Source organism: Alexandromys fortis, unplaced genomic scaffold (assembly GCF_014885135.2).
Source record: "Alexandromys fortis isolate MF-2015 unplaced genomic scaffold, M_Fortis_MF-2015_v1.1 scaffold_1, whole genome shotgun sequence".
NCBI classification, from domain to species: Eukaryota; Metazoa; Chordata; class Mammalia; order Rodentia; family Cricetidae; genus Alexandromys; species Alexandromys fortis.
The window spans coordinates 15,115,898-15,142,510 of NW_026067927.1; the positions used below are offsets into that span (position 1 = coordinate 15,115,898).

Here is a 26,613-nt window from a genome sequence, read left to right on the forward strand (position 1 = left end):
CATTAGATATGCATGTACACACACATCCCTACTATTAGATACCATGTACACACACATCCCTACCATTAGATACCATGTACACACACATCCCTACTATTAGATACCATGTACACACACATCCCTACCATTCATTAGATACACATGTACACACACATCCCTACTATTAGATACCATGTACACACACATCCCTACCATTAGATACCATGTACACACACATCCCTACTATTAGATACACATGTACACACACATCCCTACCATTAGATACCATGTACACACACATCCCTACCATTAGATGATACATACTGCCCTTTAATGTACTGAATGCTTGACTTTAATCTTCCTGCCATCTCACTCTCAAGCGCGAGGACTACAGGTACACAGCCCCATTCCCAGTGTTATACAGTGCTGGGATTGAACCAGAACCTTGTTCATACCAACCAAGAGCTCCACCAACTAAGCTACTTCCTCAGGGAACATGTTAAAATTCTCTAAAATGGATCCTATCCTATGGTAGGAATCAGCTGCCAAAGCAGACGAAGTGACTGTCTCATCTGGACCAAACACTAAGCAACCACATGGTGGCTCACAACCATCTGGAATGAGATCTGGCGCCCATATATGCAGGGAGAAGACTGTACATATAATAAATAAATCTTAAAAAAAAAAAAAAGAGTGGTCTCTGCCAGGCTGAGGGAGGATTACTGGGAGTTCAAGGCTGACCTGAGCTACAAGTGTGAGGCCCTGCCTCAAAAATCTAACCAAACAAGCCGGGGCAACAGTGGCACAGCCACTGGGAGGCCGGATGCAGGTGGATCTCTCTGCCTTCAAGGCCAGTCTGGTCTAGAGGGAGTTCAAGGATAGCCAGGACTGTTACACAGAGAAACCTTGTCTCCAAAAACCAAAGACCAAAAGAAAAAAAAAAAATCAAGCCAACAAACAAAACCAATCAACAAGTGAAAATAGAGAATCCTTATTATCCTTATTCACAAGGAAACATGTAGGAAGCAAGTGTTAGCAGCATTCTGGCTGCAAGGTTCCCTGTACAAGGGACCTAAGGACTGAGACAGCCACAGGTGTAGGAAGCAGCTCTCCCCAGGTGATAGTGGCACATGCCTTTAATCAGAGAAAATCAGCTCCCCACAGCCAGAAGTATGAAGGAGCAAAAGAGGCCGCCCAGCCCCACGTCTGGCCTTCCACAGCTAACAAGGAGGAAGTGTGGCCTTACATCCTCACTGCTGTCGTCAACCTTCACCAAGTAGCCTTCATCGTAGATCTGCCCTCCTTGTTCGGCATAGAAGCAGGTCTTGTCCAGCACCACTCCGCACTCCTGGCCAGTGACCACCTCTTCCACAAACATCTTTTCCCTACGCAGAGCAAGCACAGTAGCTACTGTGCACTCAAACTCTGCTCATAGACAGAAACAGAGGAAGACAGGTCAGTGACTATTATATTTCTTATATAATACTTACTATTGTTCCTGGGCCGAGATGAACCCAGCTGCTCACTGGTTACACAGGCACCCCATTACTGAGTCATCACCCCCGGCCCAATTCACATATTCTTTTGTGGTTGTTTTGGAGAAAGGGTTTTAATATGCAGTCCTTGCTGGCCTGGAATTCTCTATATAGACCAAGATGACCTCCAATTCACTGAGATCCACCTGCCTCTGCACCCTGGGTGTTGGGATTAAAGTAACACCATACCTGGCTCCAATCACACATTCTTAGTTACCTTGTAATAAATTCTATTTTCAGCATTAGGTCCTAATTGCCTAATTTCATTTTGAAAGCCAGCCCATTAGACTTTATAAAATAATTAGCACACTGATTTCCCACCATGATCAATACTCAGTAGGCTGACTAACTGTTCCAGTTTCTAAAACCCAGGGGTTTCCTAGGGTACAGGCTTTTCCATGTTAACACTGAGGAGTGTCTGAACTGGACAGTTGGTCACCCTGTATCTTAGACATATGGACTTGGTAAATCTGATCGTGCCTCATACAGTTGTGATAGTCTAGTACAAACTCACTCTCTCTCTCTCTCTCTCTCTCTCTCTCTCTCTCTCTCTCTCTCTCTCTCCCCACAGACACACACAAAGCTAATGGACTTGGGTTGGGCATGGTGGGACACACCTTTAGTCCCAGCACTTAGGAGGCTAAAACAGGTAGATTCCTATTGAGTTCAAGGCCAGCTGGTCTACATAGGAAGTTCTAGACTAGCCAGGGCTACACAGTAGGACCCTGTCTCAAAAACAGTAGACTAAAACAACCAGCCTCAGTATGGACATTTGATAAAAGATCTCTGCCAGGGCCCATGGAGTGCATTTTCATATTGTTTATTTAGATTCTTTACATTTTTATTATGCCTGTGCAGAGTTCAGCAGCCACTATGATTGTTTCATCAAGGCCAACTGCTTTTTCTGTAAGGTGCTACAATTAAGGGAAATTGGTTTAATTGTAGTTAGAACCTCCCTGAGATTTTTTTTTTTTTTTGCTTTTTCGAGACAGGGTTTCTCTGTGGTTTTGGAGCCTGTCCTGGAAGTAGCTCTTGTAGACCAGGCTGGTCTCGAACTCACAGAGATCCGCCTGCCTCTGCCTCCGAGTGCTGGGATTAAAGGCGTGCGCCACTACCGCCTGGCTTCCCTGTGATTTTTTTTTAAAAAACTATTTTCTGTGACTATATTTCAAAACAGTTAAGGAAAGCACCAGCCGAGGATGCCTGCAAGAACAGAGGTACACAGTCTGAGCACTAGGCACCTTGAGACCAATCTCCTCAAACTCCCCAGATGAAGAGGTGGGCAGCACGGAAGCAGAAGGAGCAGCAACGTACCGTAGCTACCACTGGAGTCTGAACGGTAGTTGTACTTTGGAGAATCGTCTGTGGCCTCCAAACCCTTTGCCCGGAGCTCTTCAATAGCATAAATGTCCAGCATGATGAGGTCTTCTCCACCCGCTCCCTTGCCCTGTGACTTCAGCTGTCAAAACAACAACAACAACAACAAAAGCCTTAGTTACCTCAATGTAGGAGAAAAGAGAACTGAGACTTGCCAAACTATGGCCAAGGAAAAACTAAAGAATAGAGTTCTTTAATCTTAGCACCACTGCCATTTCAGGACGTGACCAGCCTTTGTTTGGGGGCTGTCCTCTTGCACGGCAGGACACTAAGCAGCATGTCTAGGCTCTACCAAAAGGATGACGGGAGCATCCCTCCCTAGTTGTGCCAACTAAAAATGCCTTTAACCCATTATTGCCAAATGCCCCAGGTCAGACGAGAGCCACGGTCTAGGGAAAGAAGGCAAACTGATTGGTACCAAAGTAGGGCTTGCCCTTCCTGCTGACATTACACAGTCTTCTCTTTTTGGTGCTGGTGGTAATAAACATAGAGGCCATTTCTCAAAAAAGAAAAATGGCCAGGCAGTAGTGGCGTACGCCATTAGTCCCAGCACTTGGGAGGTAAAGGCAGGTAGATCTCCAAGTTCAAGCCCAGCCTGATCTATAGAGTGAGTTCCAGGACAGTGAGGACTGTTACACAGGAAACCATTTTGAAAAAAAAAAAAAAAGGAAGGAAGGAAGGAAGGATGGATGGATGACAAGCAGTCCTGAGGGCGGAAGTGAGATAGGGAGCAGGGAAGACAGGCGCTCAGCAATCACTCTCTGCATTCTCTACCTGGGCCAGCTTCCTCTCTTCTTCAAAGCCATCCATGTCCACCACGAGGCCTTTCTCCTCAGCAATCAATCCAGTGAGGTCCACTGGGAACCCGTAAGTGTCATAGAGGAGCCAAGCAGTGTCTCCTACAGAGTACAAAGGAATCGCGTCAAAATGGCACGGACAAACCCTTCCTCTCCCACGCCAAGCCCTCCCAGGAGGCTGCTGAGAGTGACAGAGTGAGCAGAGTTAAGGCAAGCCAAATCTTCTAGGACTGTGCAGAAGGCAAATTGATATTTCTTGATCTGAGCGTTATGAATGAGATCGATAATCATTCTCTTTAAACATTATACACGTCAATGCAAAGAAAATAAGCAGAACTGGAGAGATGGCTCAGATGTTAGGGACACTTACTTGTGCTCTTGCAGAGGACTGCAGCACAACACCCATGTCAGGCTACTCACACCCACCTATTAACTCTACTTCCCACTGGGTCCAGTGCCCCCTTTTCTCCTCTATGGGCACTGCAATCACATGCCAAACCCACACTCAGACACACATACATATATACATATAATTAAAAGTTTCTAAAAAAATCATGGGGGAAAAAAAAGCCCTTAAAATTATTTTTCTCAGCCCCTCCCCCTCCTCTCTCTCTCTCTCTCTCTCTCTCTCCTAATAAATACTTATGCCTATTTTTGTGTCTATGTGTCTGTTACCCACCGCCACCGCCTGCGCGGCGCGTGCCCTCCCGCTGGTGGGAAACTATAGCCGCTGGTCACTTGGTGGGCTCCGCCAGCCCGCCCCGGGGATCTTACAACCGTCTCTTCGGGGCTAGCAGCTGCACCGCAAACATCTTAGAAACATCTTAGGAATAAGATTGGTGCCACGTGACTCCCTAATCGCTTCAATTGGCGCTTCCATCGGGACACCAGACATTCCCATGCCACAGACACCGGGCAAAAACAGAGACCAGCTATGACAGGATGTGACCAGCACCCAGCCTTCTCTCGCGCCTGCCCCCAAAGACGACGTCCACAATCAGCTGGAAGCAGTCTTGAGAGTTCGCCGCCCCAGTTCCTTTGGGCTGTGGTGTTTGGTCTCCTGCTTTTTATTATAAGGAAGACCTGGGACTGTTGTGCTTTCCCGTCGCTTTAAGGGACAAGTCACGCCCACTTCTTTTTTACCTCTGACCTCCGCCGCTATCTCTCTCTCTCTCTCTCTCTCTCTCTCTCTCTCTCCCTTAATAAATATTTATGGCTAAAAAAAATAAATAAAAAAATAAAAATAAAAAAAATTATTTTTCTCAGCCAGCGGTGACAGTGCATGCCTTTGATCCCACTACTCAAGAGGCAGAGGCAGGGGTATCTCTGTGAGTTCCAGAACAGCCAGGCTACACAGAGAAACACTGTCTCAAAAAAAAAAAAAAAGAAAAGAAAGAAAAACAAAACAAATTAAAAGTTAATTTGGTTGGCTGGTGACAGATAAAGCAATGTTCACGATGTACACCAAACGTTACATATATGCGGACATAAATACCTGTTTGGCACTCAGGAGGCAGACACAGGTGTGTCTCTCTGAGTTTGAGGCCAGCTTAGTCTACAGAGTGAGTGCCTGGGCTACACAGGGAACCCTTGTCTTGCAAAACCAACCAAACAAACAAAACAAAAAACTCCACTTATTTGTGATCTCGTGCAAATAGAGGAAAATCCTGCTGTGTGTTGGACACACACCAAAATCGTTAATGTTTTTCTTCTTCAGAGTATTTCGTTATGTAGCACAGACTTGATCTTGTGATCCTCCTGCCTCAGTACACAGTGATTACAGGTGCCATAGTGCCAACTCCTAACAGTGTTGTTTTGCCTCTGAGAAATGCACCTGGAAAAGGTGTTCACTGTTCACTTCTGTATTGTTTGAATACTTCTGCTCTCTTAAGTCTTTCTTTACAAAAGCAGCTTAATTAAAGAAATTTCAACCTTGGCAGAGGCCGAGAAACCACTCCTTCTCAGAAGGATTCCCGGTGCGGTGCGTGGTGGAGAAAAGTGAAAGCTGAGGCTCACCAGGAATGGTCTTGCAGTCTCCTAAGCTCTGAATTTTTCGGTCCAGGATGCGCCGCCCTCTGCTGAGTGTCTTGAGAAACTGTACCTCTTCTTCATTAATGATGTCCTTCACCATATCTGGGTCCTTCTTCAGCTCAGGAAATGCATCTCCCTGACAAAAGAGGTTCAATGAGGCCGGAGACTATTCTATGACACAGTCCCTTCTATTTTGAGATGGGAAATCACTATGTATATAACCCTAGCTGACCTATAACTTGCAATGTAGATCATATTGGCCCCAAACTCACCTGTCTCTGCCTCCCTCCCAAGTGCTGGAATCAAAGGCGTGCACTACCATACCTGACATCCATGTCTTAAAATATCCATTAACAGGGCAGGAGAGATGGCTCAGTGGTTAAGAGCACTGGTTGCTCTTCCAGAGGTCCTGAGTTCAATTCCCAACAACCACATGGTGGCTCACAACTATCTCTAGTGGGATCTGATGCCCTCTTCTGGCATTAAGGGGTACATGCAGATAGAGCATTCATACATAAATACATCTTTAAAAAGCACATCCATTAACAGTACGTTACCACCCATCAGATGACTCTTAGACTTTCTCCACGTACCAAGGACTGCACGACAACATCAACTAACGTGGCAAAGAAACCCCTGCTGGCGTTCAGTTTCTCATGGGAGTATCGAACAGCTCTGCGCAGAATCCGCCTCAGCACGTACCTGTGAGAAGCATACCTTAGTATCCGCTAGGAAACATCCCCAGCTGAGGGCTCCATGGTAGCTCCTTCAGAACTCTACGCCAAGCAGAGCAACATGGACTTTTGTCCCCTTCTGCTCTTGCAGAATTTCTGTTTGACTACCAAGACAAAACCAGACTGGTGTATGAGATCCTAGGCCAGCTTGTCAGGAATGCAGCTTCCTGGGGTGAGCCAAGATCCTGTCTGACACCCTTAGTGCCAGTCTCCCCTCAGGACTTAGTAGAAACCGTTAAATTAAAACTCCCTTTATCTCTTAAAAAAAAGGAGGGGAGAGGGAGGATCCCTCTACCTACCCAAAAGACAACAACAAAACAATAATAAATATAGTATTAAACTCCACAGTCAGAAAACTCATGCTATCAGCCCAAACCCTGCCCAGAGTGTGACTCACCCCCGTCCCGTGTTGTCAGGCCGGCCGCCATCAGCCAGTGCCACAGTGATGGTGCGAGCATGGTCGGCCAGAACCCTGTAGGCCATGTCAATTCCGTCGGCATCCTCAGCACCGACTTTCCCAGTGTACGGCCGGGCACCTGTACCCTACAGGTAAACAGCAGAAGAGGCCGATGAGACACAGTCCTGCTGGTGCTGCTGTTCCTAAGCAGGGTCTTAGAGGGCGAGGGGTCTAGGAAAGGATGGCGGTCTTTGTTTCTCTGTGTAACAGTCCTGATTGTCCTGGAACTCACTATGATCCACCTGCCTCTGCCTCCCGAGTGCTGGGATTAAAGGCTTGTGCCATCTCCGCCCATCGGATGACTATCTGCCACATCCCACAACTCCAAGAAAACGATAGTGGAGAAGCCAAAAGCATCAAGCCAGGCCCTAACCCCGACAAATAGCATAGCATTCGCTTATTCAGAGAAGGGTATGCTAACAATAATGAAGTCGGCGGATGGTAAAAAGTACTTTGGGCTGGCAAAGCATACGGCCACTCATCTATGATGGCAGTGCTTACTGAAGTCATCCTGCAAACCTCCAGAGAGGCGTCCACGCTCACAACAGGCCCAGTACCTTCTGAATGGCTTCAAAGTATGGAACGAAAAGGTCAGTGTCGTAGTTGGACATCTTGTTCTGCAGCACAGACACCAGTCTCTCGAGGCCCATCCCGGTGTCGATGCTTTTCTTGGGAAGAGGTTTCAGAAGGCCATCAGATTCCCTGTATGATACAGAGAGGAAGTTGAAGCAGAGACCCCGGCTGCTACCTCTCTGGGCCCTGTTGGTTAAAAGTCACTTAGCAATGTTTCAAAGTTATTCCTAGTCACTATTTGCCCTTGTCTGGTTCCGAAGAGAGGGGTAGATACCTATTCAGCACCCTTGTCTTATTTGTTACTTTTGGGGGACTGGTAGTGGTATTGAGATGGGGTCTCTTTACATGGCCTTGGCTGTCCTGGACTTCACTATGTAGATCAGGCTAGCTTTGAATTCATAGAGATCCTCCTGCCTCTGCCTCCTGAATGCTGGGATTAAAGGAGTGCACCACCGTGCCCAGCTCCTTATTCTTAAATAGAAGGCAAATGACTCAGGAAGGTGTTATACGAGATAATATTAGTTTTTCAAACAGGTACACCCTGCTGTAGGGATCAGAACAGAAACCTGACAATATAATTTAAAGAAATGTCACATGATCCCAGGAGCATCTGAAGCCAGCACCAGGGCTGCTCACCGTCTCCAAAAATAAAGATCCCAAACAACCTTCAGCCATGAATTCAGCTGTGCAGCTTATTTCTCTTTCTCCGCTTGGTTATAGAAGAAGAACCGCTGTCAGCAGGAGGGAGCAGGGCCCGCACTACCTGTTATACTGGATAAACACAAGGTTCCAGATCTCCAGCACATTGGGGTCATCCTGGTTGACGAGGTGTGCAGCATCTCGACCCCCAATTCGGTCATAGTGGATCTCGCTGCAGGGACCACAAGGACCTGTGTCACCCATCTCCCAGAAGTTGTCCTTCATGTTGCCAGGGAGGATTCTGGCATCATCCAGTCTGCACAGAGCAAGAAAGAAAAACCGATTTGACACCATCAACAAGAATCTTCCAAGACTTGCTTCTGCCACACAATGGATCCCTATGATTTCTTAGAAAGAAGTCTCCTTCTCTGGCAATTACTACTATTGAGCCTAAATTCAAAACCTACTAAGGAAGCAGAATATAATTCCTCACAATGCTACAATCATAACCCAATAAAAATGTAAAGATACAGATAAAGTCTAGAAAATATATAATAAAATATTTACTTTGAATATGAATATGAATATAATTTAAGCAAATGTTTCCTTTCTTTTTTATAAAATACAGGGTTTCACAACATAGGCCTAGATGGCATGAACCAGGCTATTAAATATTTTAATATTGAATTAAATTATTTTTCTTTAAAAATGTATGTATATGTGGGGTATGTCCATGTGAATGCAGGTCCCTCAGAGGCCAGAGGTGTGAGATCCCGTAGGGATGCTTGTTGTGAGTCACAGCATTAGGACCAAAATGAGCTCCCAACTACTGAACCACCTCTTCAGCCCCCTTACCCTAAGTTTTGCCAAATCTGTTTGCACTCCAGATCTGGCTCTAGGCCGGCTGCTTCATCTCCACCAAAGTAAGTAACATAGAGTCTTTCCACTGGAATACCAAACTCCTGGGTGAGGAGTTCCAGGGCCATCTTACACGCCAATTCCTACAAAAAGAAAGATACAGAAAATGGATTCAAAACCACAGTATCTTCATTATAAACTACAAAGATTCAACTTATATAGAAAATAGAAACTAAAACTATCAAATGATAAAAGTTTTCTAGGGAGTCTTAGAATTATTAAATGTACTTTATTCATTCCTGAATCTTCTAAATGTTGTTTCATCTTTTAAAACAATAAAAATGAATAACTCAGTCCCTTTTTTAACATGAGGAAATTAGCCTCGTGTTAAAAAATTAAAACAAAACAGAAATTTAAGTCACCAATATTGAGCTTACCTTGAAATAATCTCCAAAAGACCAGGAGCCCAGCATCTCAAAGAAGGTGTGATGGTAGACATCTTTGCCCACGTCATCCAGGTCATTGTGCTTGCCCCCAGCCCGGATGCACTTCTGGGTATTGGCAGCTCTGCTCAGCTTTGCCATAGGGTGAGATGGGTCAATTGTGTTTAGGAAGATGGGCTTGAACTAAAAAAGAGAAAGGAACAGTCTACCCTTTAAAGGCCTGTAGGCTATATCAAGTGTCCATCACCTGGTGGGAAGGGGGACACACAAACTGCCCTTTGGATTTTGTGAGCCTGGACACTTAAGAAGCAGGAACATGGCAGAACCAAGGTAGAGACCACCAATCTTGGAGCAGCTTCTCCCTGGACCTAATTCCCAAAAGGTCTCCACCACTGCTAGTAATACCTCCTGCACAGGGGAAGCCCCACCACATCTGAAAGCTGAAAGCGAATGTGTGAAACCATCTGTAACCATTGTGATGTCCTGGTCTTAGTTCAGTGGGTCTCAACCTTCCTAATGCTGCAACCTTTTAATTCAGTTCTTCATATTGTAGTGACCCCAACCATAAAAATCATAAAATCCCTAACTGTAACTTTGCCATAGCTATGAATCATAATAAATATCTGATATGCAGGATATCTGATATGCAACCCCCTTCTCCTCTAGGCAACTGCTACAGATTTACAACCTGCCTCTTCTGGGGTTCTCTTTGAAATGCTAAGAAAAATTGTCCTTGAGCTCCAATAAATAATAATCATCATCATCATCATCATCATCATCATAATTTTCTTGTAATTTAAATCCTTTGAGACTGGGTCTTACTATGTAGTCTAGTTTAACCTCAAATTCTTTTAAATTCTTTCTTTCTTTGGAGGCAAGAGCTCTCTATTACATAGCCCTGGCTTTCCTAGAACTCACTATGGCCTCAAGCAGAGAACCGCCTGCCTCTGCCTCTTAACTGCTGGGATTAAAGCAGTGCATTTCCACACCCAGCCTATCAAATTCTTGATCTCAAATGCTATAAAAATAATCTCTTAGGGACTCATTAAAAAATGAATTTATTGGCCAGGCGGTGGTGGTGCATGCCTTTAATTCCAGCACTTGGGAGGTAGAGGCCAGCCTGGTCTACAAATGCTAGTTCCAGTTCAGGCCCAAAAACTACAGAGAAAGCATCTCAAAAAAAAACAAAAAAACCCAAAAAACCAAAAATTTATTGGCCTGGCGTTGGAGCCACCTTCTCAACCCTCTTCCATCTAAACATAACCCACAAGCAGCACTGTTATCATCCTTCAGAAACCCAGGCTCACCATGGGAAGCCATACAGGTCTACCTGGTAAGTGACAGGACCCGAATTCTGGCTGACCCCAAGAGCTGGCCTTCAACTGCTGCTCTGCTGCCTTCTGTCAGCCAATCAGTCCAAAAGAATGGCATCCTTACCTGGTTCATGCCTGCGTTGGCAAAGAGCAAGGTGGGATCATCCAATGGAATGGTAGCAGAAGAGTGAACATAGGTGTGCTCATTTTGTTTGAAGAAATTGATAAACCGCTCTCGGATCTCTCTTGCTGTTAGCGTGGACTCCATCTTGAAAGTAACCTCAGGGAACTAATCAAGAAAGAAGGAAAGAAAGAAAGAAAGAAAGAAAGAAAGAAAGAAAGAAAGGAAGGAAGGAAGGAAGGAAGGAAGGAAGGAAGGAAAGAAAGAAAGAAAGAAAGAAAGAAAGAAAGAAAGAAAGAAAGAAAGAAAGAAAGAAAGGTGGGAATTTAGGGAAAGTAAAACTAAAAGTAGGCATTACACAAGACTCGTGGCATCTCAAGCCAAGTCAAAGATTGGCAACGGTTAGCTTTTTTGATTCTAAAATCTGTGTGTTGCAATGTCCCAGGGTATAGCCATTATCAAAGAAAGATTTTGCTGAACCAGCAGAGTGGCCCTGGCCATTCTACACCTGCCAACCTCAACAGACATCAAAGAGAGCAGGTGATTTACTCACATTTTCATCCATTATACAAAATATGCACTGAGCATCCACTGCCAGGAATCAGAAAAGAAAAAGGGACCTCATGAGGCAAGGAGAGGCTCAAGAGACCTGGATTCTGATCTGAACCCTTGAGGGGTCACTTCAACAAAAGAAGGAGTCTGTATCTACCGGCCTCTCATAATCTTTCAAACTCTTTCTCTGTTAACCTGCATCCCGAGGGTTGTACACGGTTCCAGATCCCCAAAGCCAGAGCAGCTAGGTTTGGACTGACACTTTCGTGGCAATGGCAGTGAGCCCAAGGACAAGCCTATCTGTGCCACAGGCTACCTTAAAGTATCAAGGATGTACCAACTTCTGGGCTGGAGAGATGGCTCAGTGATTAAGAGCACTGGCTGCTCTTCAAGGAGACCTGGGATCAATTCCTAGCACCCACATGGCAGCTCACCACTGTCTGTAACTCCATTTCCAGGGGATCTGAAACTCTCATGCCAATGTACATAATAAAATTTGTGTGTGTGTGTGTGTGTATATACATATACACACACACATGTATATAATACATTAGAATTATATACATTATTATATATAATGTTCCAAAATCTATGTAGCCTGAAATCTCTAGAACGCTAGCTGGGAAAGGGCTAAGAACTGGGGGTAAAGGTCAGTGGTCGAGCATGCATTATTTCAACATGAGCATGCTACAGAGGAAAAGCCGACTGAATAAGCCCAGGGACTCAGAAGAGAGGCAAGTTGAAAAAGGCAACTTTGAAGCTTCAACGCCTTTGTGTATGTATCATAGTGTCAAGGGGTGACAGGCTTTGGTGAGTGTACCAATCATGTTTAGTGCTGTAATGTCATGCACTGGTTGTCCAGAAAAGCAAGAACTCTCTCATTCATATTATCTAAAAGATTCTAGGATTCTAGACCCAGATCTAATATTAGTGCCTCGCTTTAGCCCGAGTTTAGTCCCTGAATCGAACAGGATTTGTGAGGATCAAAAACTAATGAAATGGATACTATTACATCAATAAGCATAGGGTTTAAAGATATCCACACAGGACAAGACATGCTGACCCAGGCACCCACAACTCGAACTGATTTACAACTCAACTTCGCATTCTGACAGAAGCCCCAAAGGGGCAAAAAGATGGTAAAAAAAAAAAAAAAAAAAAAAAAAGGACTAGCATTCCCTGGGTCTTGATGAAGTTTATAAGCACTCAAGGCTAAGGTTTTCAGAAACCTTGCCACATCGCATTCTTTTTCACCCCTCCTCCACACGCCTCTCTCAACAATGGGCGCAAAAATGAATTTGCCTTTATAAGAAGACAAAATTGTTAAAGAGAAAGTTACATTCCAAAGAACACATGCTTTCCCGTCTTTGCTTATTCATTCAACGTATTGACATGTATGCTGCAAACCAAGATAGAGAGGCAGTCAGTGCCCTCCACAGGGAGACCACTATCTATATACAGAAATAACAAGTGTTAACTAGGATCTAATATGTTGGTTATTGGCCTTATAGAGACTGAAGACTGTTCAATGCAGTGTCGCCAGTCAGACAAAAAGCCCAGCGCTCAGGAGGCTGAGGAAGGGAAACCGGTGCCTTAGGCCTGTGATACCAGCACTCAAAATGCGGAGGCAGGCAGTAGAACTGCCGCGAGTTCAAGGCCAGCCCGGGCAACAGGGCTGAGTTCAGGCCCGTCTGGGATAAGGTGTAAGAACCTAAAAAGAATGAACGGAGATGTCTTTCAGCGGGACTTTACTCAGCTGGGTCACCCTGGTCCTCAGGCCTGCACTCCCAACCCCCTAAGGGATTAAAATCAGAGGAGACAAACCCTTAGCTCTGGGTGGTGACCTGACAGCAACCGCGATCTTCCCAAGGTCTTGGTCCTCGGCAAGTCACCACTTGCAGCGCTCCCAGAGAACAGCGAAAGCTACTCAGAGTCCAAGCTCCTGCCGAGCCTGGGGCTCGGTTCCAGCCGCTCCCCAGGCCAGGGGCGGGACGACCCGGCAGCCTGCTGCGGCAGACCCTCCCCCTCCGAGCGCCGGCTCTTCTCGTAGAGCTCTCCAGACCTTCGACCTTTTCCCCAGGGTCCGGGTCCTCGCCCGGAGACCACCACCAGATGCCCCCAGTTACCTGCTCCCTCTGATGCGCAGACACACAGCTATTCCCACCCGCCGCAACCGGCGCCAGACCCGTACCTCGCCATCCAATCAGAGCGCTCTTTTGAAAAGCGCTCCGTTACGCCTTGTCCTCAACAGATATTATTGGTCCACTCACAAGCCAATCATTCAGAGCGCGAATGAGTTTACAAGCCGGTTTCTGGGAAGGCTGCTGGGCTCGGCTGATGCAATGATCAAGAAAGCTGGGACATGGGGTGTCACATGACAGGGTTGCCTATTGGCTCTAAGAGGCCGACATTTTGGGCTCCATTTGTAAAGACCTAATAGTCTACAAGAGGGATGAAAACATGAATTTGGTGGCGATTACATATTATGGTACAGCACTCCTGTTTTAACTGCAAAGTGGTGTACATACCTCCAAGGTTCTTTATATGGCCTTTTGAAACAGGGACCAGGCTGGGTCAGGGGGTTTTCCTGCCTCCCTGCCTGTCGAATGCTAGGATTACATGTGTGCACCAAACACATGTCCTGTCACCATAAATAGTTCTGTATTTCTTGTTTAACGGTACTTTGGACTGCAGTAACTGCTTCAACCACGCCAAAGTGCTTTAGCGCTTACCAATACCTCTCTGTTTGAGACAGGGTCTGAATAAATTGTCCAAATTGGGCTGGAATTTTTCAGTCTAGTCCCAGCCTCCAGAGTAGGTGGGATTACAGTCCTGTACCACCAGGTTTAGCTTTATATTTGTCCTTCTTGTCCCAGTTTGAATTTGAAGAGAAAGAAATTACCTAACATAAGTCAACAGACATCTGGCCCTACGTTTGCTTTAGAAAACAGCCACCATTCATAGGAAAAGCCTTTAATGGTGCCTCACACCTATTATTCCAGCACTTGAGAGGTAGAGGCAGGGGGAATAGGAGTTCAAGGCCCCCTATGGGCTATATTAGGTCTCAAAATATAATAGGTCTCAAAATACCATACAAACAAAAGTTTATAGAGAAGGCACTACACTAAACATTCCACACAGCTTACTTGTTAAAACACTATTCATAGGTCGGCTAGTGTCTCCTTTTTACAGATGAGGAAACTCCAAACTACTCATTCCAACGTGGAAACTGTTTCATTAACATGTGTAGCTTTACAGAATAAACTCATAAGTCAAGGCAATTTTAAAACACATTGGTGGATATGTCAGAAGATATCTATAGGCCCAAGACGTTATCTGTCGGCATCCTTAGCTTTTGGTGGTCTGCTAATAGATTCCAAATGGTTTCTCTCTATTAGTACAAGACATTAGGTCTAACAGAGAGATTGGTAAAGGACCGCAGTTTCCAGAGGACAAGAACCAGCCCAAGATAAAGTAGCTTCATTCCAGTCTCCGCACAGTACTGAAATTATATCTAATCAGTCAACCACAGCCTCTTTTTTTTTTTTTTTTTTTTGAGACAGGGTTTCTCTGTAGCTTTTTTTTTTTTTTAAATATCTATTTATTACGTATACAGTATTCTCAGTACTCTGCCTGCAGTCCAGAAGAGGGCACCAGATCTCATTACAGATGGTTGTGAGCCACCATGTGGTTGCTGGGGAATTGAACTCAGGACCTTTGGAAGAGCAGGCAATGCTCTTAACCACTGAGCCATCTCTCCAGCCCTCTCTGTAGCTTTTTTGAAGCCTGTCCTGGAACTAGCTCTTGTAGACCAGGCTGGCCTCGAACTCACTGAGACCTGCCTGCCTCTGCCTCCCAAGTGCTGGGATTAAAAGAGTGCGCCACCACCGCCCGGCTACACATAGCCTCTTTACAGGAGTTTTTCTTCAGAGCTACACAGCAAAACCACGTCTTTTTCATTTTCAAGGCAGGTCTCCCAATGTAGCCTCCGGCTGTCCTAGAACTCACTCTATAGACCAGGCTGGCCTCAAACTCACAGAGCTCTGCCTGTCTCTGCCTCCCAAATGCGGGGGTTAAAGGCGTGCGCCAATATGCCCGGCTGGAATCAGTATTTCTTTAAAAATACACACTGTACTGCTGTCTATGGATTTCTAGTCACTGGCCAACTCAGCAACAAATGACAAGCTTGAGACGTCAAGTGGTTTTCCTGGCGAAGGCAAGCGTTCTCAGGTGCGCACGCGCAAGCAAGAGCGGTTCCCGGCCCTTCTTTTGATTGGCTAGGAGGAGCGGAATTCAAAGCCTCAACCAATGGAGCTTAGGCTTGGCTCGCACTGAGCGTGGCCGTTGAGGAAGCCTAACTGCCATGTTGAGCCGTGGTGGCCGGAGATGCTGGCCGGGTCGAGGCCGAGCCCGAGCCCAAGCTCGGAATCCCCTTTCCCTGCCCTTGAGTGGCGTGAGTATCTATGCGGGTAGCTCTCCTTCTGCACCTTTAGGTGCTTTCCTCACTGTGAGAAGGAAGGGAGGAGGAAAGAGCAAAAGCCAGGGAGTGCCCATCTGCTAGGCACCAGGCGCAACAAGGCCCGGTGATCTTGCAGAACCTGGGTGGCTGCTTACCATAAATTAGGAGAAATGGACCTAAATACAGGAGTCAGAATTAAAGTGCCTAAGGGGCCTTTCCCCACGTACCTCTTTGGACACCAGGAACTTTCTTCTCAGTTCTTCTCATTGCTCATCTTTATTACAGGTGGACTCAGGGAATCTAGGTTTTTATTTTATTTATTTGATTTTTTTTTTCAAGACAGGGTTTCTCAGTGTAGCTTTGAAGCCTGTCTTGGAAATCTCTCTGTAGACTAGGCTGGCCTTGAACTCCCAGAGATCCGCCTGCCTCTGCCTCCAGAGTGCTGGGATTAAAGGCGTGCGCCACCACAGCCCAACTCACATTTTATTTCTTAAACCGTGAGGTAGGACTTTCTTAAGCCTAGTTGTTGTGTGTGTGTGACTTGTTTTTAAATTATTATTTGGCAGTTTGATAAAGGGTCATAGCACATCTGGTCACATGATCTCCTCACTTTTTCCATGCCCCAGAAACCGAGGTATTTGTTAAATATTATTCCCTCTGTCTGAAGCAAAATTTGTTTTTTGTTCGCTTTTTGTTGTTGTTGGTTTTTTTTTTGGGGGGGGTTGTTTTTCAAGACAGGGTTTCTCTGTGGCTTTGGAGCCTGTCCTGGAACTTGCTCTTGTAGACCAGGCTGGTCTCGAACTCACAGAGATCCGCCTGCCTCTGCCTCCCGAGTGCTGGGATTAAAGGCGTGCTCCACCACCGCCCAGCTGCTTTTTGTTGTTTATAAATAGTGTCTCACTAGTTATAACCATGCGTGACCACATAATCAATACGAATATGCCTACCTGTGTGCTAGGATTAAAGACTTGCATCACCACATTAAGGTGTTTTTTTTTTTGTTCTTACTTTTTTATTTTGGTTTTTCGAGACAGGGTTTCTTTGTGGCTTTGGAGCCTGTCCTGGCACTAGCTCGTGTGGACCAGGCTAGCCTCGAACTCACAGAGATCCTCCTGCCTCTGCCTCCCAAGTGCTGGGATTAAAGGGGTGCATCACCACCACCCAGCTAGTTTTTGTTTTTAAATTAAAAAACAATGGTCATGTTGATCCCCAACTCCTTATTTATTCTCCTGCCTCAGCATCTTCAGTACTGGGATTATAGGTTGCACTACCATGCTTGGATTGATGTACAGTTTTGTTTTTTTGTTTTTTTTTTTGAGAGTCTGTTTCAAAAGAAAAAAGAATCTGAGCACATGGTAAACAGTCTCAGAGGATAAAATGAATTCAAAATGAAGTTTGAGGTGGTGCTGTGGCTCATGCCTGTAATCCCAGCGCTTGGAGACTGAGGCAAGATCACTGGGAGTTAGCGAAGCCCCTCCTATGTGGCCCCATTAGCTGTGTCCCCATGACTTTCATACTGTCTGCCCACCTATGTGAGTTTGTTTCATTCCGTTGAGCAAGTAGGACTTATTCTATTATATTGCATCTTGTATACTTTAATGTTTAACTTTATTATATTGTTTGGAATTTTTTAACCTCTGTAGCCTTGAAAAATACAAAATAATCCCCTGTTTTTCTAGCTGATTTTCCCAGGGTTTCTTCTGACTTGACATAGGTCATGACTTCACGGCTGTGTGCTTGGTTGTCCCCGCCTGCTCCATCCTTAGCTACTCACCATTGCCTGAGATTAATTTATTGCCATAGAGAATGTTTTCATAAAGTTCCAGGAGAATGATGATTCCTTCTAGGGAAATAACAAGGGCTTAGGCTTATTTGATCCCTGTTGGGGGAAAGCAAGTATTTCAGTCCTTGATTTACTATTCTAAAAACTAGAGCTACCTCTTCCTTTTATTAAAAATTATCCAAAACTAAGGCTGGCTAACCTCTGAGATGGCTCAGAGGTTAAACGCACTTGCTGTTCTTGCAGAGGACCTGGGTTCAATTCCCAATATCCACATGGTAGTTCACAACCATCCATAACGCCAGTTCTAGGGTATCCAATACCCTCTTCTGACTTCCCTGAGCACCAGGCACACATATGGTGCACATAGACATGCAAGCACATCAAATATATAAATCTTTTCAAAAATTATCCGAAACTAAATAAATAAAATGCCAAGCATACACCTTTGCATAGGAGAGAAGAGCTGACCATCTGAAGAAGGCATAGGTGATTCCAAAAGTCCTATATTTCCTTATTAAGCAGCTCTTGCCATTTTCTCCAGGAACTGAATTGGTTTGGTTGGACAAACTGACTTCCTCTTTCTGGTCTCTGATACCTTGGCACTTACTTTCCTTTGGTGTTTTCAAAGCTCAATTTGGTGCAGATCTTTGAGCACTTAATCCTTTGTTTCACGGAACTGAGTGCCAATTCTTAGATATCGTAGTGATCAGAACAGATGCTATCTTGATCTTAGCTAAAAGTCCGATAAGTTTGTTCACTGAGGCATTTTAAATAACCTGAAAAGTTAACTATTTGCTTGCCTATGTATTCTGACTGTAATAGTTATATGAGCTCCTCTATGCCACCATGCTGGATGTTTCATTTTCCTCCCTCAGTACGAGAGCATTTAATCCTGGCTAGCTCCGTTGGGTCGTAGGGCAATCTTCAGCGAAAGATGAGGGGTGGGGACCCAAAGACTGCCTTAGCGGTACCGGGTCCCAGGAACTTAAGGGCGCAGAGCTGACGCCAGTCTGACGACACTGCGACGCGCCGCTTCCGGTTGTCTGCGCCGCAGTGAATGATTTCCCCCGGGGCGGAGCTGGACCTCTCAGCGACCCACCTGAGCCCGTGGTCGCACCGCCTAGGCGGGCGAGCCTGCCAGCACTGCCCCGGCACAGGGGACCATGGCCACGGATTCCTGGGCCCTAGCGGTGGATGAGCAGGAAGCCGCGGCTGAGTCGGTGAGTTGTCACCCGCCGCTGGTGGACTAGGGGTCCGGTGCCGGTCAGGATCACGGTAACGTGGAAGGACACTGTTTGAGTTGCTCGGTACAGGGCGGAGGACCCTGGCGGGATGGGACTTGGCCCCAAAGCTGGCATTGATTACCCGGCCCCTCCCACGTTGTGTAAACCCAATTTGGGTGATCGGTTCCCCACAGTACCAGCCTGTCTTCCTGGAATCAAAGTTGACAATCGATTGCACTCTCAACCTTGGATGGTGATTTTCATATACCTTCAGATAGGAGTTTGTAGGGCTCAGGGACCATGTCTTGCTCATATTTGTATGACTCCTCCCACTTGGTTATTGGTGGTGGAGGGTTGAATGGTCTACCTGTCAATAAATCCTCTCTTGATTGGCTCTCTTTTTCTGAGCCTGGTGCATTGTAGCAAGATATGAGTTTAAATATTAGTACTTAGAATTAATATCTAAACATTCTGAATTCTAGTGGAGGGTTTGAACGTAACTCTCAGTACATATGTCTCTGAATTCTACAGAGTAAGAGTTTCAGCCTGGCATGATGTGGCTCCTCTCATCCTATCTCTTGGATGCTTGGGCTGGAGGAGTGCCTCAAGTTCAAGACCACCCTGAAAGAAAAAAAGATTTATTTTCATTCAAAACTTTATATATATATATATATATCCACATAGTTTAAAGAGAAATAGTGTTTTGGGCTTTGTGCATTGAGGAGAGTATTTTTCTTTTTTGAGACAGCAGGACCTCAATGTATGTATGTATGAATGTATGTATGTATGTATGTATGTATGTATGTATGTATGTATGTATGTATATGTGTATATATATACCCTGATCCTCTGTCTCTTATCCCCTGAGTGTTGGGATTATAGGCCTGCACCACTATAACATTTGAGAAATTTTTTTCTTTTTGAGACAGAGTTTCCCTGTAGCCTTTGTCTGTCCTGGAACTCCTCTATAGACCAGGCTGGCCTTGAATTTACAGAGAACCACCTGCCTCTGCCCAGGATGGTCTTGAATTCCTAATCCTCCTGCTTTCACATGTTGTGTCCTGAGATCACAGTTATGGCAGCCATGCCTAGTATCTAACTCCCTTCCTCATTTTGGTTGTTTGAGGTAGGGTTTCTCTATGTAGCCTTGGCTATTCTAGAATTCCCAGAGATTTGTCTGCCTCTACTTCCTAAAGGTCTTTGAGTACTAGAATTAGACTATGCTCCTGGCAGGGTGCTGGGGAGTGCTTTGCAATGGCCTCAATGTATGGAGCACAGTGTGCTGGCGGCTTCACACTGACACACTTACTGTCTGTTATTATGTTTTTGATCCTTCAGAATGAATGAAGGATTGTTATGTTTTCGTGATTTCCTTTTTCCCCTCCCCCAATCCCCTTGTCTCTCTCCTCTCTCCCATATGTTCCCCCTACAGTTCTGTAACACTAAGGCAGTCATAAAGAACCTGGTTTAAGAAATAACCTTTTTTGTTTGGTTGGTTGGTTTTTCGAGACAGGGTTTCTCTGTGGCTTTGGAGCCTGTCCTGGAACTAGCTCTTATAGACCAGGCTGGTCTTGAACTCACAGAATTCCGCCTGCCTCTGTCTCCCAAGTGCCGGGATTAAAGGCGTGCACCACCACCGCCCAACTGAAATAACCATTTCTTTGTAATGAATTTTTTTTTTTTTTGGTTTTTCGAGACAGGGTTTCTCTGTGGCTTTGGAGCCTGTCCTGGAACTAGCTCTTGTAGACCAGGCTGGTCTCGAACTCACTGAGATCCTCCTGCCTCTGCCTCCCGAGTGCTGGGATTAAAGGCGTGCGCCACCACCGCCCGGCCTCTTTGTAATGAATTTTTATTTTTATTTTTTACCCTTTACTAGATGACAGCTGAGTCTCTAATATTTCATGATTAGTATAACTGCTTTGTGCTAGATACAAATAAAAATGTTCCCAGTCATTAAGAGTATTTATTTTACGTATATGAGTGTTATGTCTACATGCACTCAGTACATGCACTCAGTCCTGCACGCCACAAGAAGGAATTGGATCCCACGATTGGTGGCTGTGAACCACCATGTGGTCACTGGGAATTGAACTTGGGACCTCTGGAAGAGCAGCTAGATGGCCCTGATCCATCTCCTCCGCTCCCCATTAAGATATTTACATTCTTATGGGTGAACCTAAGTCATAGCAGGCTATTTCTAAGTGTTGCCTTGGGACATGTCTCTGATGTAGACCCACTTGAACCTCTTGTGGATAATTTGGTTGTGCTGGTGTCACAGTGCTCTAAGACTTGCTAAAGTGTCAGAGCCGTGTTAGCTGTCACGGTCTGGCGTAGACCTGCCGCATTGTATCATAGCTGCTCTGCCTGGTGATCCTGCCTGCCTGGTGTTGGCTGTCTAAAGTGGAAATTTTTTCAGTCTGTGAATTTTTTTTTCTTTCGGAACACAGAGAAAATGGCAGCTCTAACGATGTCTTCCCGAGAAAGTATTTGCAAGTCAAAGCATTAAGCAAACTTACAAATGATAATTCTGCCTAGAAATTGTAATTAGGATATGTGAGTTTTATACTGTATATTTCTTTCTTTCCCACTGCTGTATTTATGGGAGATTGTGTTATTCTCTTTCGACCATTTAGAAGTGAAAGGAGCCCAGCAGAACAGCCTAATGAATCGTTTCTACTGAATACACCTAGTGAGTCGGTCTTGAGAATAGTCTCTTCACTTTCATTAGGGAGTTTCTGTTGATCAGTCTTTTACGTGATTTTTCCTGACACTTTCTCTTCCCCCATATTCTCCATTTAGTTGAGCAACTTGCATCTTAAGGAAGAGAAAATCAAACCAGATGCCAATGGTGAGTAATCAAATCTAGTCTGAAAACAAGTGTGATTTCTCTTTGATATTTCTATTTTAATATAGCAACTACTTGGAAAATTCCTGCATTTATACTAGACAAGGGACTAGTGGATACTGATACTTGTTTGACTTGGGTGTCAATAAACGACTTTAATTCAAGAATGTCTAATAAGAGGATGAGAATATTTAGCTAGCGTGTAAATTACAGTTTATTACTTCCAATATGGCTGTGTTGACAGAGATGATTTTTTAACTGTTGTTCAATTTGTAGTGAGATGCACATAAAGTTTAAGCAACTTGTCAGTTTATCGTCCTGAATTTACATCTGTTAAAAATGTTAGGTGGAGGAGTCGGGCTTTAGCTTGATATAAAGCGCTTGCCTGCATACACAAACAAGGCCCTAGGTTCCCAAGAACCACAATACAAACAAACAAGAAGCAAGATCAGAGCAATGTTAACATTTACCGCACTCTGAAGACACCTACAATCTTCTGTATATTTTTACATAATTACAATGTTGTTTGATTATATCTTTCTATTAGTCAATATTCTACTTACATGGAATTTTTATGGCATCGTGTTCCCACTGAGAATATGATTTGCAGGTATTTTGTTGAGCACAAAGATGCTTTCTAATCAGTGTTGTTGTGGTCACCATTCTATACTATTTCAGAAATGCCATTGCTGTGACAGAATTAGGCAAGTTTTAAAATAGTACAAGGGGGCCTGGACATAATCACATTCAAGCACTGTTTCTACACTTTGTTTTTAATTTATTTTATTTTATGTGCATTGGTGTTTTGCCATACATGTTGGGTCTCCTGTAAATGGAATTAAAGACTGCCCTGTGGGTGCTGGGAATTGAACCCAGGTCCTCTGGAGGAACAGTTAGTGCTTATAACCATTGAGCCATCTCTCTAGCCCCTCTAAACTTTATTTAGAATAAATTGGTTTTAGTAGTTTCTTGGTTTCCTCCTTTTTTTGTTTTGTTGCCCCTAGAATTAGAATTGCCTTAGTTGGTAGGTATGGGATAAGATTTGAATAACATCTACTTTTTATCTAATCAAGGTGCTGTTAAAACCAATGCTCATACAGAGAAAACAGACGAAGAGGAGAAAGGTAATACAGCCTTCAAGCTCTGTAAATGAGGTTCCATGTTCTAGAAAAAACGTTATGACAAGGTTTTATTTATTCATTCATTTACTAAGGTGTTTTTCAGACAAGATCTCACTATGTCGCCCTTGCTGGCCTGGAAATACCTATGCAGTTGAATTAGCTCTTAACTTGTGCTAAATTTCTTTCTTTAGCCCTGAGTGCTGGAATTGCCAGCATGTGCCGCCACAGCCGGCTTGAGACTTTGGGGGGGTGCGCACTTGCACATGGAGGTCAGAGATTAGCATCAGGTATCTTCTTCAGTCCCTGTCCACCTCTTGTGCTTTTGAGACAGAGTCTCTCTATGCCCTGTCTGTCTTGGGACTCACATGTGCTTGGAACTTAGATCTGCCTACCTCTGCCTCTGTCTCCTTAGTGCTGGGATTAAAGGCCAATGCCATCATTCTTTCCGCCTTATTTTTTGAGATAATTTCTCATTAAACTTGGAGCTCACTAACTCAGCCAAACTGCCGGCCAGCCGGTCCTAGGATCCTCTTGTTTTCTTGCCAGCGTGAGGTTTCACTGTTCGACTCAGCATTGAATAGGTGTCACAGTGCTGGGGTAAAGTTTAATTTAATCAGTATCTAAAAGAATTGATCGTTTATGCTTCAGAGAAATTTCCCATTTTTATTATATTTTAAAATCAGAACTGATGTACTTGAATTCGGAAGCCTAGATTATTACTTAAAATACCTATAACTTAAATTCATGGACTTTTAAACACTCCTGTACTCTTTCTTCATAGAGGACAGAGCTGCTCAGTCTTTGCTCAACAAGCTGATCAGAAGCAATCTTGTGGATAACACCAACCAAGTAGAAGTCCTGCAGAGGGACCCAAGCTCGCCTCTCTACTCAGTGAAGTCTTTCGAAGAGCTTCGTCTGTGAGTATCGTTGCTTTCTGCAGTCAGATACAGATGATGGCCTTCCTATACTTTATTTTTATACAGCATTATCTTTACCTACATGAGGTAAATAATATGCATTTAGTTCCTTCAGGTTGTTCTATAAAATATTGAGGAAATCTGTAAAAGCTTTAGCTACATCCTCATGTTGTGTTTATTCTCAGCTGATACTATGTGTACCAGTGAGAAAGAGAAAAGCTGTCTCCTAGTACTTTGCTGTGTTCCTCAATCTAAGTGACTTTCATCTCTAATGGTTCTTCTAGGAAACCACAGCTTCTCCAGGGAGTCTATGCTATGGGTTTCAACCGCCCATCCAAAATACAAGAGAATGCATTGCCTTTGATGCTGGCTGAACCGTATGTAACTTGATATGATTGCCCTATCTGTTGTTTCTTTTTTTTTTTTTTTTTTAAATTAAACCTGTTGGCTCATGCCTAATAATCCCAGATATTTAGGAAGCTGAGAGAGGAGGATAAAAAGTTGAAGGTCTGTTGAAGCTGCAAGGTGAATTCAAGAGCAGATTCAGCAATTAAAAACAAAAATGTCTACCAGCTATTTGTCTGGCTTTTTAAAAGGATTTTATTACATTGTGTGTGTGTGTGTGTGTGTGTGTGTGTGTGTGTGTGTATACACGAGCATGGGCATGCATGCACACCCTGGTATGTCTACGGAGATGAGAGGCTAAATTGAGGGAGTCGGTTCTAAACTTCCACCATGTGGTTCCCAGAAAATCAAACACAGGCTGTCAGGCTGGGCAGCAGGCATGCCTCCTGACCATTTTACCAGTCCCTGATTGTTATTTTTACTCTGAATATATTGTTATGAAAAACTTAAGACTTTAAGTGAACTTGGAAAGATTTTATAGGGAATGTCCATGTAGCTACTACCTAGATTCTATCACTAGCATTTTATTATTCTTTTCATGCATCTGTCTACTAGTAGATCTTTTTGATGTTTTTTTGCTTACCTTTGATGGAATGTGAGCTTGATTTTGGTGACAGTGTTGTTTTGAGACAAAAATCTCATTATAGCTGGCCTCTAACAATTCTCTTATATTTCTTATATTGCTGAAGATAATCCACCCTTCCTTCCTTCCTTCCTTCCTTCCTTCCTTCCTTCCTTCCTTCCTTCCCTCCTTCCTTCCTTCCTTCCTTCCTTCCTTCCTTCCTTCCTTCCTTCCTTTAAAATAGGGTTTCTCTGTGTAGCCCTGGCTGTTGTGAAAGTCACTTTGTAGACCAGGCTGTCCTCAGACTCACTAAGATCCACCTGCCTTTGCCTCCTGAGTCCTGGGTTTAAAAGTGCATCCACTACCACCCTGCTGACTATTTCTTTTGTAATGCTTTAATGCACCTGTTTGAGCCTATACTATGTGTGCAGGTGCCCTTAGATACCAGAAGAGGGAGTTAGCTACATCCCCTAGAATACTGGGACATTGTGCTGGGAACCAAATTGACATCTCTCGGAAGAGCAGCAAGTACTTGTAAATATTGACCCTTCTCTTCAAACCTGAAGAGAATTTTGAGAAATTCAAAAAGTTTTGAATTTCTGATCCTCTTGCCTCTCCCAAGTTTAGGATTCCAGGCATGCACCACCACGCCAAGTTTATGCTATGATGGGGTTAATCTTAAGGCTCGCTTCATGCTAGAGGAACAGACTGCTAATTGAGACACAGTCCCAGCTCCCTAAATTTCTTATTTCTACTTGTGATGAGAAGACACATCCCTGGTCTTGACTCTTATTTTTTCAAATTTTGACTACTCACTTTTTAAAATTTGTATTTATTAATTGACAGTTGAATTTTGTTATGATATTTTCTGTTGTTTTTTTCTTTTTTTTTTTTTTTTCGAGGTATGGATTCTCTGTGTAACCCTGGCTCTCCTGGAACTTACTTTGTATACCAGGCTGGCCTCGAATTCACAAAGATCTGCCTGCCTCTGCCTCCTGAGTGCTGGGAATAAAGACGTACACCAACACCACCTGGCTAAAAGGTCATTTTTAAGCTTTATAAAAGTTTCTTTTATGTGTGTTTTGCCTGCCTGAATGTATATGTGCTACTTACCTGGTGCTGAACAATGTCAGAAGAAGGTATCAGATCCCCTGGAACTGAATTATAGACAGTTGTGAACCACCATGTGGGTGTTGGGAATTCAATTCAGGTCCTTGGCAAGAGCAACAAATGTTCTTAACCACTAAGCCAACTCTCTAGCCCTTTGCAATCTTACTTGACAGTGGAGCTTCTAAACTTTTTTTCTCTTGTGCAGCCCACAGAACTTAATTGCCCAGTCTCAGTCTGGTACTGGTAAAACAGCTGCCTTTGTGTTGGCCATGCTCAGCCAAATAGAGCCAACAAACAGATATCCACAGGTAAGGACTATGGGACTTTGGCTTCCTGTTAGCATATAACCTAAAGAGGGTAACAGTATTCCTGGGCTAAAAGCCAGGTATTCAAAGTTATTTACACTTGTAATTTCAGTACATCACAGGCAGAGGCAGGAGGGTTGCTATGAGTTTGAGGGTAGCATGTGCTATGTAGTATGTTGCAGGCTGGCTTGGGCTATAGAATAAAACCCTGTCTTCTTTTTTTTTTTTTTTCTTTGTTTCTTTCCTTCTCCCTCTACCCCCGACCCCCAAGACAGGTTTCTCTGTGTAACAGCCCCAGCTATCCTGGAACTCACTTTATAGATCAGGGTGGCCTCAAACTCAGAGATCCACCTGCCTCTGCCTCCTGAGTGTTGGGGTTAAAGGCATGCGCCACCACTGCCTGGCTTTTTCTTCTCTTTCTAAATGGTCAGCTTTGAAATACATACATACAACTAACTGGACTGAGCAGGTTAT

General features: G+C 44.3%; 2 protein-coding genes across 5 annotated transcripts in view; one reads left to right on the forward strand and one right to left on the reverse strand.

Annotated features, from left to right (window-relative positions):
- The window catches only part of Aars1 (alanyl-tRNA synthetase 1), a 24,385-nt gene extending 10,752 nt beyond the window's left edge, over nucleotides 1-13,633 (reverse strand). The window contains exons 1-12 of one of the 2 annotated variants that reach the window (XM_050143597.1): nucleotides 13,536-13,633; nucleotides 10,861-11,025; nucleotides 9,418-9,606; nucleotides 8,978-9,123; nucleotides 8,247-8,438; nucleotides 7,468-7,612; nucleotides 6,851-6,996; nucleotides 6,313-6,421; nucleotides 5,705-5,855; nucleotides 3,666-3,790; nucleotides 2,829-2,973; nucleotides 1,226-1,404 (exon numbers count right to left, since the gene is read on the reverse strand). In XM_050143597.1, the coding sequence (XP_049999554.1) occupies nucleotides 1,226-1,404; nucleotides 2,829-2,973; nucleotides 3,666-3,790; nucleotides 5,705-5,855; nucleotides 6,313-6,421; nucleotides 6,851-6,996; nucleotides 7,468-7,612; nucleotides 8,247-8,438; nucleotides 8,978-9,123; nucleotides 9,418-9,606; nucleotides 10,861-11,004 (1,671 nt within the window). In that variant the 5' untranslated portion in view covers nucleotides 11,005-11,025; nucleotides 13,536-13,633. The other variant, XM_050143598.1, reaches the window with a different exon arrangement.
- A 5,051-nt stretch (nucleotides 13,634-18,684) lies between these two features.
- Nucleotides 18,685-26,613, forward strand: part of LOC126502536 (ATP-dependent RNA helicase DDX19B) — a 49,606-nt gene continuing 41,677 nt past the window's right edge. For 2 of the 3 annotated variants that reach the window (XM_050143606.1, XM_050143605.1), the window contains exons 1-7: nucleotides 18,685-18,871; nucleotides 21,674-21,722; nucleotides 22,793-22,843; nucleotides 23,032-23,127; nucleotides 23,622-23,757; nucleotides 24,042-24,134; nucleotides 26,040-26,142. In XM_050143606.1, the coding sequence (XP_049999563.1) occupies nucleotides 18,815-18,871; nucleotides 21,674-21,722; nucleotides 22,793-22,843; nucleotides 23,032-23,127; nucleotides 23,622-23,757; nucleotides 24,042-24,134; nucleotides 26,040-26,142 (585 nt within the window). In that variant the 5' untranslated portion in view covers nucleotides 18,685-18,814. The remainder of the gene's footprint in view (nucleotides 18,872-21,673; nucleotides 21,723-22,792; nucleotides 22,844-23,031; nucleotides 23,128-23,621; nucleotides 23,758-24,041; nucleotides 24,135-26,039; nucleotides 26,143-26,613) is intronic. The other variant, XM_050143607.1, reaches the window with a different exon arrangement.